General features: G+C 37.4%; 1 protein-coding gene across 3 annotated transcripts; it reads left to right on the top strand.

Annotated features, from left to right (window-relative positions):
* Positions 1-834: 834 nt before the first annotated feature.
* tfcp2l1 (transcription factor CP2-like 1) lies at positions 835-15,645 on the top strand. Of its 3 annotated transcripts, none has more exons than XR_012356592.1 (15): positions 835-1,098; positions 2,736-2,878; positions 3,337-3,410; positions 4,389-4,494; positions 5,060-5,166; positions 5,264-5,416; positions 5,761-5,871; positions 10,525-10,622; positions 10,712-10,763; positions 10,871-10,964; positions 11,432-11,522; positions 11,603-11,685; positions 11,862-11,921; positions 14,494-14,545; positions 14,902-15,645. XR_012356592.1 is itself a non-coding variant. In XM_073845708.1 (15 exons), exons 1-15 carry the CDS (start codon positions 1,037-1,039, stop codon positions 14,937-14,939), a joined length of 1,350 nt encoding a protein of 449 aa, XP_073701809.1. In that variant the 5' UTR covers positions 835-1,036; the 3' UTR covers positions 14,940-15,645. The 3 variants fall into 3 exon arrangements, 2 of the variants coding, with proteins under 2 accessions (XP_073701809.1, XP_073701808.1); XM_073845708.1 differs by having other exon boundaries at positions 10,945-10,981; positions 11,779-11,921; XM_073845707.1 differs by having other exon boundaries at positions 11,779-11,921; positions 14,902-15,642.
* Positions 15,646-17,159: the final 1,514 nt, after the last annotated feature.

The raw sequence follows: 17,159 nt of genomic DNA, 5'->3' as shown, positions 1-17,159 counted from the left end.
ACTATACCATTGAAAAGCTTGGAGTCAATATAAATAATAAATAAATATATGTTTTATAAAGAAATTATAGAAATTAATACTTTTATTTAGCAAGGATGATTCAAATTGATCAGAAGTGATGATAAAGACATTTATAATGTTACAAAGTATTCTATTTCAGATAAATGCTGTTCTGAACTTTCTATTCATCAAAGAAACCTGAAAAAAATCTACTCCGCTGTTTTCACCAACATAAATGTTTTTTTTTTGTTTTTTGAGCAGCAAATCAGAATATTGAAATGACTTCTGAAGGATAATGTGACTGGAGTAATAATGCTAAAAGTTCAGCTTTCAAATCAAGCAATTAATTACATTTTAAAATATATTTAAATAGAAAATTTACTTTACATAGTAAAAAATATTACAAAATTTGACTGTTTTTGCTGTACTTTGGATCAAATGCAGGCTTGATGAGCAGCAGAGACTTATATATATATAAACATTAAAAATCTTATTGTCCAAAAACTTTTTTGTTTTACTTTATTTTGGGGTAAAATATAACCAGGACATTCCTGACAATTTCTGTGAGAATTACCCAAATATTAAAGTATGTTTTTAGTATAGCTCTCTGTGTCAGTAAAGTCAAGGATTTTCATCAATCCAAATGTGAAAATGTATGCACAAGCACAGACATCACATTGCATAACCTAGTTAATACAGTTCTGCACTCAAAATATAGTTTATCAGCAACTCAGTCCTGACCTTTGATGTCAGCGGCAACCTGTGTCAAAACAACACGGTATACAGTTTTACCGACTGCGTTTGTTATTAAACGAGCGGTCCAGCAGAGTCCGTCAGAGCGTCGGTGCAGGTGTCAGAAGATGAAGGCAGAGTGACGGACACTCACAGGTCACCTGACGGCCGTCACGGGGGCATAAAAGACAAGCGGACACGTTGGGTTCAGAAAAGCCTTTGCGGCCCTCACGGTCCCTTCAACGGCGACCACGCGTTTGACTACTCATATTTTACGGATTAGAACGTCGCCGAACTGGAAAGTATGCTGTTTTGGCACAGCCATCCTGAAATCTATCAACAGAACGCGCAAAATAATTATATAAGGTGAGTTCAGTCAACGAAAAGTTTTTTAGGCAGTCGCTTTACATTTCATTTATTTTACTAATTATTATTTAACGTTATTTATTTTTAACTAATTATTAACTGTTAAAAATATATACCTGAAAATGTAAATGAGTCAATTAGACTGTTAGAATATTTGTTTTCTGAAGGTAAATATCGTCAGACATTATCTTCAATGGTTCTCAAGAGTAACTGAAATACATAGACGTTTACTTATCATTGTGGATTCAACGTGAGGTATTTTGGCTGTATTTTGCTTAAAGTGTTCTTGAAAGAACTTAAAATGTGCCCTTTTTTATAAATGTGACCCTGGACAACACTTAGTCGTAAAGGTCAATTTTTTAAGATATATGTAGAGTGACCATACGTCCTCTTTTCCCCGGACATGTCCTCTTTTTGGACTTAAAAAAATGCGTCCGGCCGGGATTCCTAAATCGCCCAAAATGACCGGGGTTCGGCTTTTGCTTTCTACAGTCGCCATTCATTGTCTCCGTTTTTGTATTAAAGCCTTGCGCGGGACTGTTGTCTCCCGCAAACATTCTAATATTGAATATAATTTTCGCGCGTCATGGAGTCGCTATCAATATGCGGAGTATTTAAATCGCTTTGGATGCAGTTCGCGTTGGATGTAGGGTTGCCAAATCCGCATTTTTTCCACGGAATTGGGCTGATTTTAAACAGTTGCGGCGGGTTGATTTTTGAAAGTTTGAAATATTGCATACATTCCATTTGGCTGAAATGCTTGTATTGAAACATTTTGCATTCTGTGATAAAACTGTGTTAGATATTAGTTTTGTGAAGGATGGCCACTGTGGTACACTCTTAAAAATAAAGATGCTTTAAAAGGTTCTTCATAGCGATGCCACGAAGAACCATTCAGTCAAAGGTTCTTTAAAGAACCATCTCTTTCTTACCTTTTTATAATCTGAAGAACCTTCTTTCGCCAATAAAATTCACAAATAAATTTATGGAACCATTTTAACAAAAAAGGTTCTTCTCTGGCATTGTAAAGCACCTCTATTTTTAAGAGTGTAGGAAGCTTTTTAGCTGTGTTTATGATCAATCTCTATAACAGTGACTGTAAAATATGTAGTTTTGGTATGGAAATGACATATTTTGATACCAAAACTAGGACCCCACCCCCCACCTTTCGTCCTACGTCCTCTTTTTTGAAAACTAAAATATGGTCACCCTAATTTATGCATCATCTGAAAGCTGAATAAAGCTTTCCATTGATGTATGGTTTGTTAGGATAGGGCAATGTTAGTCTGAGATACAACTATTTGAAAATCTGGAATCTGAGGGTGCAAAGAAATCAAAATAATGAGAAAATCGCCTTTAAAGTTGTCCAAATGACGTTCTTAGCAATGCATATTACTAATCAAAAAGTAAGTTTTGATATATTTACGGTAGGAAATGTACAAAATATCTTAATGGAACATGATCTTTACTTAATATCCTAATGATTTTTGGCATTAAAAATATTATTTTGACCAATTTAATGTATTTTTGGCTATTGCTACAAATATACCTGTGCTATTTAAGACTGGTTTTGTGGTCCAGGGTCACAAATATGGTCACTTGGCGTGACGTTTTCTGCTTCTCTTATTTTCTCTCAGAGATGCTCTTGCTCCGTTTCTCAAGCATGAAGAAGAGCAGCAGTCCACTGAGATCCGAGTGTCTCCTTTTCATTATGTTTTTTGTGCAGCCACATCTCCAGCTGTGAAACTTCAGGATGAAACACTAACATATCTAAATCAAGGTAATGGTAAATGACTAACCATAGTGTGCTTCTTTAACTTTAGTTAATTTCATGTTGCATTCAATGCCGTAAGATTCATGTCTGTTCATTTTATGGTCGTCTGTGAAGAACCTTTTTTCCTGTACATTTCAGTCTGTACTTTTGTTATGAAGGTGTAACCAAAGATGTTAATGTTCATGACTGTATTAAAACCAACCACACTAAACTAACTTTAAAGAAAATCACTGTAAACACTGCTGTAAATGTGCTGTAAATTTTTAATCACAGGATTTTATTTTGAGGGTTATGAATAATTTTGTTTAATTAATTCAGTTCTGTGTTTGTTTGTTTTTTGTTTACATTACAATAATAATTTTTTACAAATCATACAAGGTGAAACCTGCAGTATACGTTTCTCACTGCTTTTTTTTCTCTGATTGTCTTTTAATTGTAATCTGTCTTATTTTAATGCACTATAGGTCAGTCCTATGAAATCCGTATGCTTAACAGGAAACTAGTGGAGTATACAGATATTAGCAGTAAATATGTAAAGGTAGGTTAAGTGAATTGTTTTTTTTTTTCACTATGTAACCTTACTTCAGTGTTAATCGTTAGAAAGTACTATTACTGCTAAATCTTTCCCTCCATACTGGTAGACATATTTTGTTTTTATGGATTACATTAGGGTTTTTTATCTGTTTAAACCACAAAGGATTTATTATTAGTACAGTGTTTATGATTTGTGATGTAAAGTTTTATACCGATTGTTAAAATGTTAGTACAAGATAATCTTTGAAATATTCTCACATCATTTTCAACATTTTCTGACAGTAATTGTTTACAGTTTTTAGTTGTTAGGTTGTTATCCAACAGTAGGCCTATTCAAGGTTTGTTTGATTATTCAATGATCATCAGTATAAAAATCCAAAATGTAAATATGCTGGATTATTGTAATATTGTTAATTTTCATCCGTAGTAACATGAAGAAAGACTTCATACAAATAAAGAAAATATTATAAATGACAAAGGACAGATACACCATAGTCAAAGGGACAAAGCAATATGCAACATACCAAACACGGAAGTAAGCTTGTGGGTGAGACTTTCAGTTCATTAACTGCTATAGATAAATGAGGAGAATGAGAAGAATAACAACCTGCAGAAAATGGAAATACTATTTGCACTACAAACCAATGTGCTCCTAATTAAGAGAATGCATTCAAATAATATGGTAAGACACACCAATTTGCAATATCAAGCAGCTAAACAAGCCGTTTTGTATAGCTAAAAATAGATGGACGCAGATGAGACTGGAAGCCAGACCAATAAAATTTAAAAATGTCCTTGCCTGCTCTTACGGGAAGAAAAAGGTGTATACATGTGTATGTGAAAGTTTTTAGTTGACACTTTAATTGTAAACATTTGTGGTATCATTAAAGTAAACAACTCTTAAATGAAAAATACTAATTGGTTTAAATCATGGTGACGTGTGATGCTTTCTTGAAACCAAACTACCCTATGGTGTTTTCAGAGCATTGTGCGTGTAGTTTTCCATGACCGACGGTTGCAGTACACAGAGCATCAGCAGCTGGAGGGATGGAGGTGGAACCGACCCGGAGACAGAATCTTGGATATAGGTGGGAACTGCTTTCCTAATAAAACAAATTTATAAAGGACCATCTTGGCAAAATCACATTTAAATCACATTGTGTCAAACACTATGGGCCAGATTTACTAACAGCTTGCACCAGCGCAAAGGTTTTTTTTGGAGTTAAATAGTACTTTCAGGATTCACTAAATTCGCGCAGGGAAGATTTAGCGCTGAAAAGGTGTGGACACAGTTATTTTTGCACCTGATCTTATTGAATATGCTTTTGTAGGAGTTTCCCTTTCAGAAGCTAAATTTATGGGAGGAGAGTGTTAAAATAATTAATGCAATACGTGAATGTTTGTTCTCGTCAAATAACTGGTATTTGCGCCATTTTTAATGCCCAAAAAAGCATATCTTAAAGCAGGCTTGGTAGATTGCGCTGGTCATTATGGAAATGTCTGCGTCTGGGATCTTTAATGTGTGCATTGTCAGTAAATCACACACAGAATTTTCCCCTTCCATCTGCGTTTTTATGGAATTGCACTCTAATGCTAATTTGCCCTGTTTAGTAAATCTGTCATTTGATTTTATGTCCAATTTGTTCTGTTTAGATATCCCATTGTCAGTGGGCATAATGGAGCCTCGAGCCCACCCACTGCAGCTCAACACCATAGAGTTCCTCTGGGATCCTGACAAAAATGCCTCAGTGTCCATTCAGGTGCATGTTTTCTCTCTTTCTTTTTCTCTCTGTCCTCCCTAGTGATTTTCTAAACTGAGTAACACCAGTGGTAACTACTTTGTTTCTTAATATCCAGGTAAACTGTATCAGCACTGAGTTCACTCCTAGAAAACACGGTGGAGAGAAAGGCGTCCCCTTCCGCATTCAGATAGACACCTTTGCAGCTGGCGAGCATGGAGAATACACTGAACACATGCACTCTGCCAGCTGCCAGGTCAAAGTCTTCAAGGTAGAGCATCTTAGGGACTCTTAAAAGATAACTGATACACTATGGGCTTTGTGGGTATGTTAGATTGTGAAATAACCTTTTTTTTAGGGGGTTACTTTACTTACCCTCATGTCGTGACCTGCATATAGTATTTCTTCTGTGGAACACAAAAGAAGATATTTTGAAGATTAAGAATGTTGAGAAACAACACTGGCCGTTTTGAGACATTTTTTGAGACCTCTTTTATGTTCCATAGAAAACAAAGTTATACAGTTTTGTAATAAAATGAGGGTGAGTAAATGGTTACAGCATTGTCATTTTTGGGTAAACTATCCATTTAATGATTTTTTTTCTCTTTTCTTAAGCCAAAAGGTGCAGATCGCAAACTCAAGACTGACAGAGAGAAGATTGAGAAAAAGTGTCCTCAGGATAGAGAAAAATATCAACCATCTTATAAAACGACAGTGCTAACAGAGGTGAGACATCTGCCTTGGTAGCATTTTGTTTGTTTTAATATATTAGTTTGTGTTCAGAAGATGAACAAAGGTCTTACGGGTTTAGAATGACATGACGGTTAGTAATTAATAATAGAATTTTCATTTTTGGGTGAACTATCTCTTAAATGGTGTTTTTTGTGCATTTTGGAGCTTGACCGTAAATCATCATAGTTGAAATGAACAGTTTTAGCATTTTCCCTAATATGTAATTATTTATTTCAAGGAAGACAGAAAACAATACAGTATTAGAACAGTAAGTAAATGATGACAGTTTTCACTTTTGGTTGAAGTATCCATCCATATGTTAATGATTGCGATCTTTCAAGCCAGTAGTGTGTATCAAACATTTACAGTTGAAGTCAAAAGTTTATATACACCTTGCAGAATCTGCAAAATGTTAATTATTTTTCCAAAATAAAAGGGATCATACAAAATGCATGTTGTTTTTTATTTAGTACTGACCTGAATAGGATATTTCACATAAAAGATGTTTACATATAGGGTGCTTTTCATTTCTTATTTTTGCTTCCTCGTTTCCTTTCCTTGCTTCCTTTCCTCGCATCTTAGCTCCACCCCCTTAGGATACGAGGGAAGGTTTTAAGGAAAGGAAATGAGGACGGAGGAATCAAAGGAGGAACATTGGAATATTCTTGACCACTCAAGCGTCACTTCAAAGCGTCATCAGCTGCACTAAAGGGATCTGCCCATATGTTGTTTAAGTTCGTTATTTAAGACATTCATAATAATTATTAACAAAGCAAGATGCCCTGTTTAAATATATGACATTATTTACACTGCAAAGGTAAAACATAAATGTAAATTATTATGACATATCTGACGGGGGAGGAGTGCGTCATGTTTAGTCTATAAAACACTTACGCATAGGATACACCCATATATCCTCGCTCAAGACTCCTCAGGAAGCCTCCTCACTCCTCGATCCTCGCCTCCTCATGGTGCAATTAGAGAAATGAGATGTCCTACAAGATGGCTGAGCTCGATCGGTTTCCGGGTCATAGGATGGAGGACAGAGGAGCGAGGAAACGAGGAGTTTGTATTTGTATTTGTTACTTTTTGGACTGCTCACTGGATTTTTGACGTTCTGCCTGTTTACTGGATTACGCTTTTGTCTTGCCTACGTGTTCCTGTTTGCTGTTGTTCGACTAGATCTCATCTAGATCTTACACGCTTCCCAGAGTCCTGCGTTACAGAAATACTTCGCCTACCAAAGATCCAGCGGCTTTTAGTACACAGATCATCATGGATCCAGCATCACGCCTCTTCTGCCTCCGCCAAGGTAAACGGTCTATTGAAGATTATGTTGTGGACTTTTGTGGGCTGTGTTATTTGGTGGCACTTAATGACGTTGCTTTTAAGGACATTTTTCGTCAAGGGTTAGACGAACCCATTCGCTCCCAGTTACCTGGGGGGAAAATTCATTGGACTTTAGAGCAGTATATTGACCATGCTTTGTTGCTGGCTGGATCAGCATTTACTGTGGGGACTGCTAATGACGAACCCTGCTATCCCCAAGTATCTCCCAACTTTTCTGTCATGTCTGGAATAGTCAACATCATGCCAGAGACCTCTACTGCCAAGCCTGCTTATGTCACGTCTACCAAGCCAAAGCCTGCTTACATCACATCTACCAAACCACAACCTACTCACCTCACTTCTGTCAAGCCACAGCCTGCTCACGCCATGCCTGCCGCTCCAGGGCCTGCTCACGCCATGCCTACCATCCCAGAGTCTGCTTACAAGATGGCTGCCGTCCCAAAGCCTGTTCACAAGATGTCTGCCGTCCCTAAGCCTGTTCACAAGATGTCTGCCGTCCCTAAGCCTGTTCACAAGATATCCGCCATTCCAGAGTCTGTTCACAAGATGGCTGCCTTTCCAGAGCCACTACACAAAATGGCCGCTACATCCACCCTTCATCGTGTCAACCCGGTTCCAAGATGGTTGGCCTCCAGCATAGAGGACCCACCACTGCTGTTGGCGCGAGCAGCTGGTCTCCCTAAACTCACGTCAGCCCAGCCAGCACCCGCTAGCATCATGTCAACCAAGCCAAGTCACGTCACAGCTGCTGTTTCTGCCAAGTCAAGTCACGTTACAGCTGCTGTTCCTGTCAAGTCACCTTACAGCTGCTGTTCCTGTCAAGTCACCTTACAGCTGCTGTTCCTGTCAAGTCACCTTACAGCTGCTGTTCCTGTCAAGTCACGTTACAGCTGCTGTTCCTGTCAAGTCACGTTACAGCTGCTGTTCCTGTCAAGTCACGTTACAGCTGCTGTTCCTGTCAAGTCACGTTACAGCTGCTGTTCCTGTCAAGTCACCTTACAGCTGCTGTTCCTGTCAAGTCACCTTACAGCTGCTGTTCCTGCTAAGTCAAGTCACGTCGCAGCTGAGGTTCATGTGACAGGTCAAGCTGTAGCTGCTCCAGCAAAGTCAAGCCACGTCGCAACTGTTCCAGCTAAGTCAAGTCTAGACACAGCAGCACTTTCAGAGTCACGTCAAGACACAGCAGCACCTCTTGAATCACATCAAGCCGCAGCTGTTCCAGCTAAGTCAAGCCAAGCCACAGTAGTTCCTTCAAAGCCAAGTCAAGTCACAGCTGTTCCCTCAAAGCCAAGTCAAGTCACAACCGCTCCTCCGACATCAAGTCAAGTGATGCCTGATCCTCCGGTGTCAATTCAGGGCTACACTCTCTGTGGCAAGACAAGATACAGTTGTTCTCCATGAATCAAGCCAAGATACAGCTGTTGTTCTCCATGAGTCAAGCCAAGATACAGCTGTTGTTCTCCACGAGTCAAGCCAAGATACAGCTGTTGTTCTCCTCGAGTCAAGCCAAGATACAGCTGTTGTTCTTCATGAATCAAGCCAAGATACAGCTGTTGTTCTCCATGAGTCAAGCCAAGATACAGTTGTCCTCCATGAGTCAAGCCAAGTCGCAGCTGTTGTTCCTGAATCAAGTCAAGTTACAGCTGGGTTGTCTATGTTAAGCCAAACCACAGCTGATTTCCATGAGCCAAGCCAAGTTACAGCAGATCTTCATGAGCCAAGTTGCTGCTGTTGTCCCTGAGCCAAGCCAAGCCACAGTTGATCTTATGAACCAAGCCAAGTTACTGCTGTTATTCCAGAGCCAAGTCACGTCTCGCCCGAGCGTCCAGAGCCAAGTCACGTCTCGCCCGAGCGTCCAGAGCCATGCCATGTCTCGTCTGATCTGCCAGAGCCATGCCATGTCTTGATTGCCAGTGTAATGGACCCTCCTCTAATGTTAGTGCGGGCTGCAGGCACACCAATAGAGCCGACGCTCCCAAGCCAAGCAAGCCACGCAGAGCCGACGCTCCCAAGCCAAGCAAGCCACGCAAAACTGACGCTCCCAAGCCTCACACCGTCTAGCCCGATGGGCATCCCATTAACCACTGCACTGCCTGTGATGGCCATCGCCATTTTAAGTGTGTGGGCTGCACACTGCATTCCAGAGGCCTCGTCTGTCCGTGAGTCTGTTCACGAGTCTGCTCCGGAGGCCTTGTCTGTCCACGTGTCCGCTGTGCCAATGCCTCTTATGGAGGCGGCGTTCACGGCGGAACCCCCTGAGGAGGCACCTCCCGCTGCAAATCCTCAAAAGGGGGTACCATCCTCTTATGAACTTACTATCTGCTCAACCACTGTCAATGTTCCTGCTCTGCCTGCAACGCCAAGGCTTCCTGCTCTGCCTGCACCGCCAAGGCTTCCTGCTCTGCCTGCTCCGCCATGGCTTCCTGTTCTGCCGGCCCCACCATGGCTTCCACTACTCCACAGTCTGTCATTGCTTCACGGTCCACGCCCACCTCTGCTTCATGATCCAGGTCTGATATTGCTCCATGGCCCAGGCCCTCCAGAGCTTCACTGTCTGCCATCACTCCACGGTCCAGGTCCTCCATTGTTCCACTGTCTACCACTGCTTCACGGTCCAGGTCCTCCATTGTTCCACTGTCTGCCACTGCTTCACGGCCCAGGCCCTCCAAGTTTCCACTGTCTGCCACTGTTTCAAGGCCCAGGCCCTCCAAGTTTCCACTGTCTGCCACTGCTTCATGGTCCAGGTCCTCCATTCTTCCACTGTCTGCCACTGCTTCACGGCCCAGACCCTCCATTGTTCCACTGTCTGCCACTGCTTCACGGCCCAGGCCCTCCAAGTTTCCACTGTCTGCCACTGCTTCACGGCCCAGGTCCTCCAGTGCTTCACTGTCTGCCATTCTGTAACGCCACGCCAGCAGAGGGAGCCCTTACCCATGCACTGACTGCTCTCGCTCCCTCTGCTGCATCATGGGTAACTTTCTCTATGGCTCTGAGTCCTTTAAGTCAGTTTTGCATAAAAAAATAACATGCATTTTGTATGATGTAAGATGAACTCTTTTATTTTGATAAAATAATTAACATTTTGCAGATTTTAAACTTTTGACTTAAACTGTATAACCACTGAATTTTCCATGTCTCCTGGCCATAGTGAAATATTAAGCTCTCTCGTGCAAGTAATATGTGACTTAAATTCACATGATTCCTTGTTAGACCAAAGCAACCCATATTGAAAATAAGGTCAGGAGGTGGGGCCAAAACGGCCACCTAACACAAGTAAACTATTTCTGTTTCTTTCAGTGCTCCTCTTGGCCCGAAGCCCCATCCATCAGCAAAACAAGCAACACTCCATCTCCTGGTTATCAAAGCGCTCACACTTCCTACAGCTTCCCAGAGGAGTGAGTCTTTGTTCATTATGAAATCACATCATGAATACATAAACATGAAGATAACTAGCACCTGCTTTTCTGTCTTATTGCGTTTATAGAAACTGCTCTCCAGACCAGCAGGGGGAACTACATTTGCCCAGCTGTTCTGATGTAAGTAAAGCGGGCAGGTTAAAAACATTAATGCCATGCTCTCTTATCTTTATAGGTGTGTGTTTGAGGACATGGATGACGCTATTCTTCTTCTTTTTGCCATGTAGCACCTGTTGCCATCGTCCTCCATGCAGGACACGCAGCAGTGGCTATATCGTAATAGGTTCTCCTCTTTCTGCAGGCTCTTCTCAGGCTTCTCAGGTGGGCTGAAATATTCAGTAAGAATTACAACTATTGACTAAATTTTAACTAGAAATTTCACAATTTTAAATGTGACCCTTGACCACATTAAACGTAATAAGCTGAATAGATAAGCTATTGAAAATCTGGAATCTGATGGTGCAAAAAAATCTAAATATTAAGAAATCACACAGAAAATTGTCTTGAAGTTGTCCAAATCAAGTTTTTAGCTATGCATATTACTAATCAAAAATTAAGTTTTGGTATATTTAAGGTAGGAAATATACAAAATATTTTCATGGAACATGATCTTTGCTTAATATCTTTTTATCCTTTTTGGCATAAAAGAAAAATCAATAATTTTGACCCATACAATGTATTGTTGGCTATTGCTACAAAAAAAAAAAAAACTGTGCTACTTACAACTCGTTTTGTGGTCCAGGATCACATATTATACTACATTTTGAACTCCTTTGTTAATGTGTCAGGTTCTGATCTGCTGAAAATGAGTAGAGAAGACTTCATTCAGATCTGTGGTCCTGCTGACGGCATCCGTCTTTTCAATGCGATCAAAGGAAGGTAAGTAGTGTACCTATACAAACTTGTAATTCATCATGTCCAAACATTTACCACACACTGTCTGTGTCAATGTTCCCCAGAGGTATACAACCACGTCTCACTGTCTATGTATCCCAGCTACAGAATAGGAACCAACCGCACACCAAAATGGCGAGTGATGATGGTAGGGAGACATCACAGCGTCCTTTATGATATTTGTGGCATGCAAAACAAGCGTTGCATTTAATCTTAATTCTCGAATTGTTTTTGTCTGTAGTGTACCATGCTCTCTACCTAGAGGACCTAACTGTCCTTGAGCTCACTGAGAAGATAGCCAATCTATATAATGTTCCCCCACAGCAAATCCATCGTGTATACAGACAGGGGCCGACAGGGATCCACGTCTTGGTTTCAGATGAGGTAAGAGGGCAGAAAGTGCTTAAAATTCAGAGCATTTCAGGGATTACTGATCATTTAGGAACCGTTGGTTATATAATCTGTCCAAGGAGTAGTTTATTCAAAGGACAAATAGTAGCACATTTACACTATTGTTCAGAAGTTGTAAAGATTGGTAAAAAAAATCTTTTGAGGTAAGATCTCATGGTAAGGCTTGAGGTAAGTCTCTTATGTTAAACAAGGCTGCACTTATTTGATCAAAAATACAGTAATATTGTGAAATATATTATTAAAAATATGTTTAAAGTGTAATTTAATACTGTGATGAAAAACAGAACTACTCCAGATTTCAGTGCTACATATTCTTTCAGAATCATTCTAATATGCTGATTTTCTGATCAAGAAACATTTTATTATTATCAATGTTGAAAACAGTTGAGCTGCTTAATATTTTGTGGATTCTTCGATGAATGCAATGTTTTAAAGCATTTATACGAAACTAAAAGATTATAAATGTCTTTACTGTCAATTTTGACCAATTCATTGCTTGATTGCTGAATAAAAGTATTAATTTCCTGCAAAAAAAAGAAGAAAATAAATTTGACTGATCTTAAAGGTATTGTACATGTACACTACCAGACACAAGTTTTTGAATGTTTTTTAAAGAAGTCTCTTCTGCTCACCAAACCTGCATTTATTTGATCCAAAGAAAAGCAAAAACAGCAAAATTTGGAAAAATATTAAATATATTTTAAAATGTAATTTATTTCTGTGATTTTAAAGCTGAAATCCTTTTAGAAATCATTCTAATATTCTGATTTGCTGTTAAAAAAACATTTATTATTATTCTTGAAAACAGTAGAATTTTTTCAGGTTTTTTTGATAAATAGAAAGTCCAAAAGAAATCTTAAATATCGAAATATTTCTTTTTTGTAACCTTAATGTCTTTATCATCACTTTTGATCAATTTACAGCATCTTTGCAAAATAAAAGTATTTATTTATAAGTATTATATAATTTCTTTTCCAAATAACTAGCTTTTGAATGGTATATTGTTACAAAAGTTTTTTATTACAGATAAATGCTGATCTTTGGATCTTTCTATTCATCAAAGAATCCTGAAAAAATGTACTCAACTGTTTTAAATATTGTTAATAATAATAATAATAAATGTTTCTTCAACAGCAAATCAGCATATTAGAATGATTTACATTTAACATTTACATTTATCCAAAGCGACATACAATTGGGGAATACAATAAGTGATTCATCTTAAGGAGCATTGCAGTAGTCCAGCCTGGAAATAACCAGGGCCTGGATGAGGAGTTGTGCAGCATACTCTGTTAGGAAGGGCCTGATCTTTCTGATTTCTGAAGGATCATGTGACACTGAAGACCGGAGTAATGATTCTAGGAGTAAATTACAGTTTAAAATATATTAAAATAGAAAGCATTCATTTTAAATAGTAAAAATATTTCACAATATTACTGCTTTTGCTGTATTTTGGATTAAATAAATGCAGGCTTGGTGAGCAGAAGAGAATTCTTTCAAAAACATTAAAATTCTTACTGTTCAAAAACTTTTGACTGGTAGTGTGGTTTTTTTACATTTATTTTAATGATTAGTTTACGGGGCTCTATACACGACATGCAGACAAAAATATATTTATTGTGGCCACAAATTAAAGGAATAGTTCACTTTCAGAACAAAGAATTAACAGATAATGTACTCAGCCCCTTGATATCCAAGATGTTCGTGTCTTTCTTTCTTCAGTCGTAAAGAAATTATGTTTTTTGAGGAAAACATTTCAGGATTTCTCTCCATATAATGGACTTCTATTGTGCCCCCGAGTTTGAACTTCCAAAATGCAGCTTCAAAGGGCTCTAAATGATCCCAGCCGAGTGAAAAAATCGGTTATTTTCTAAAAACATTTACAATTTATATACTTTTTAATCTATACACAGAGTACACACAGAGGTAGAAAAGACGAGCATTTGAGGTTGAAAAGTATATAAATTGTACGGGGTTTTTTTTTTTTTTTTAGAAAAAATGATCATTTTGCTAGATAAGACCCTTCTTTCTTCGGCTGTGAATGTTTAGAGCCATTTGAAGCTGCATTTTGGAAATTCAAACTCGTGGGCACCATAGAAGTCCATTATATGGAGAGAAATCCTGAAATGTTTTCCACACAAAAAAAAACTAATTTCATTACGACCGAAGAAATAAAGACATGTACATCTTGGATGACAAGGGAATAAGAACATTATCTGTACATTTTTGTTCTAAAAGTGAACTACTCCTTCAAGAACGTGTTCCCTCACTTTGTTAATTTGTTTTAGTTCAATTGTGGTTGTGAATTAAGGATCTTTTCCATACAGTAACAGGGGCTCTTAAACTCTAAAAATAGACATGAAGCATGATAGGCTTGGTCTTTAGCAACACTGTTTCCTTAAATTTTTAACCAAAATAGTTACTGATTGTTAAAATAGATTAGAGTGCTAGGAAATAAAGTAACCCAAGCATACACTGTTAAAAACAATCAGTAAATTGTGTTACAATGCATTCAGGTCACTCTACATGTATTTGGCTTTTTCAGATGGTGCAGAACTTTACAGAGGAGACTAGTTTCGTTATCAGTACTATGAAAGGTAACTTCACACTGTTTTTATCTTAACTATACTGATACCTCAAGGGGTTATGAGGTGAAAATTGACATTGCACAAAACAGAAGTGTTCAAAAGGATAAATATTTGCTGACTTTACATTAAATGCGAACACTTTGATAAGCAGGATTCCTATATAATACATGTAAATCACAAGTCACACTTCTGACCTTCATGCCTTGCTGAACAGTCAATGTGTTTAAAAGTCCTCAGAATGCAATGCCTTTGCGAAAAACTGTTTAAAATATAAAGCTAAAAATCTTAACATGAATCTCCATTACATTTACACTTCATAATATATGTTTCATGTTGGATATTTTTTTTTTCCTATGTGACGGCAGATGAAAGTAATGATGGCTACCATGTTGTACTGAAGTGACCTGAGACTGCTGGAGAATTACAGGTGCCTTTAGCTAGTTTTGACAATACTGGACTGTTTCTAAGTTAAATATCACCCGGTGGAATGTGAACTGAATGAATGTGGATCATTTTTATATGATGTAGATGACTGTTCTGTATTTTAAAGAGAGAATGTTGTGAAAGTTTTCCTGGAAACTAATTAAAATATTAATTATTTTATATCTTTAAGTCTTAACTGTTTTAAAGTAATTATTTTTATTATATTACAGTGGTATTGTGGACTTTTTGTCTTTTGTTTTAATATATAAAATAGCAAAGACATGATTTACTGTGCAGATGGCCTTAACAAAAAAAAAAAAAAAAAATCATATATTTGTTTATATTTAATAAGTTTTATGTGATATGTTTCTAAAAAAAAATGCTAATTCAAAACTTGGCCATTTCTAAAATAGACATTGGTGTTAATAATTGTATCACTGTTTTACGCAAACATGGATTTTACAGATCTTTTAATAATTGCTAGTGAATTGGTGCTTTTGCTCTTCTCCGACGGAAGATATCGAAATAAAGTCATTCCTCAGAATCTTTTATTGCTTTGACTTTTCTGTCACAGTGCTTTTGTGCTTCGTATTTTTTCTTCGTATATTTACAAAGCTTTTTGAACTGTACAATAACAGCTGTTTTCTTGGTGATCTTATCTTGATGAACCTTGCAGTTTGATAAGCTTCAAAAAACTTTTTTTGCAGGAAAAATGCCATAAAGTGTAATAAAAATTACACTGGAATAGTAAATCTTCTTGTCATAAATGTAATGTATATGTTTGAGTGTGTAACAAAGAAACTTGTTTATTTGTACTCTGTTTATTTGTGATTACCAGACCTGTCACATCAAGTACAAAAGAAAGTTTTACAAATTTACAAGTGTTTTTTTTTTTTTTTTTTTTTTTGCTTGAGTGACTGTACAAATCTTTTCCCTGGGATGTAATGTGTATCAGTAGGTTGTCTAGGTTCAGCTTGTGAAATGAGCTGGTTATGAAACCGAGTTTATTGACAAAAGACATTGGTTTCCACCAGATTCTCCTCCAATTCCACTGTAGTCATGAGGTCAGTGTAGTTGAGTGAACTTGTAAGGCTGATTTTGTGTGTGTAACTCCATGACGTGGAAAGCGGCACACTTCAGTGAGCAGCACTGAATCCACTGTGTTCCTTGCCATTTTAGTGTGCAATTCCCAAAACTATGTAGCAGCACAGACAACAGACAAATGTGCTTAGCAACACATACAGCTCATAAAATGAAGTTATTTGAATATTTTTTGTATAATAGTTTTCATTGTTTGATGTGAACAATGCACAATTTTGGTAAGTAAACTCTTAAAACACTTCACACTTAAGGTAGGTTAATTTATCTATGAATAATTTGCAGGTGAATGTCTTTGCATAACAGGAGAAATGTATTGGGCATGGTGGAAATTTCTACTTCAATATGGAAGCCCATTTCTGCCATGTAAGAAAAAAAATCATGCCTCAAAAAGTCAGACATAATTCATAATTACAAGATAAAAAGTCATAAATTATGAGATAAAACGATTTACTAAGTCAAAATTATGACTTAAAGGCCTGGTTTTACAAACAGGGTTTCGACTAAGCCAAGATTAGGCCATAGTTCAATTAGGACATTTAAGTCATTTTTATAAACGTGCTTCGAGAAAAACATTACTGGTGTTCATCTTGAGACAAAACAAAGGCACTGATATATTTTTAGATCAGTCAGTGCAAGTTTGTCAGTTGAAACAGCTCAGACTTACTACAGTTTAGTCTAGGCTTAAGCCTTGTCTGTGAAACCAGGAGGGAATTATAAAATTCTGACTTAAATCATGATTACCAGACAAAAATAGAAATCATGACTACTAAGGCAAAATGTTGATGTCAAAAGTAAAAATAATAAGATAAAATGCCAAAATCATAATTATGAGATAAATCGAAATAATGACTTTAAAAGTCTAAATTATGACTATTATGAAATTAACAAAGAATTACAAGATAAAAATGTGAAATTATGATTTACTAAATATAAACTACAACTAAAAAGTCATGTTTTACTAAATCGAAATTACAAGATGAAGTTTGAAATTGACTTACAAAATCAAAATTATGATTTACTAAATATAGATTATGACTTCAGAAAGCTAAATTATGATAGTCAAAATTATACAATAAATGAAAATTATCACTTTAAGAGT

This window comes from Garra rufa, chromosome 8 (assembly GCF_049309525.1).
Source record: "Garra rufa chromosome 8, GarRuf1.0, whole genome shotgun sequence".
Classification (NCBI taxonomy): domain Eukaryota; kingdom Metazoa; phylum Chordata; class Actinopteri; order Cypriniformes; family Cyprinidae; genus Garra; species Garra rufa.
This window is presented reverse-complemented; position numbering and strand designations above follow the sequence as displayed.

Coding starts and splice junctions, on each gene's coding strand:
- tfcp2l1 (XM_073845707.1), top strand. CDS start 1,037: ATGCTGTTTTGGCACAGCCATCCTGAAATCTATCAACAGAACGCGCAA. Junction 2,879..3,336: donor ACTAACATATCTAAATCAAG/GTAATGGTAAAT, acceptor AATGCACTATAG/GTCAGTCCTATGAAATCCGT. Junction 5,872..10,524: donor AAACGACAGTGCTAACAGAG/GTGAGACATCTG, acceptor TGTTTCTTTCAG/TGCTCCTCTTGGCCCGAAGC.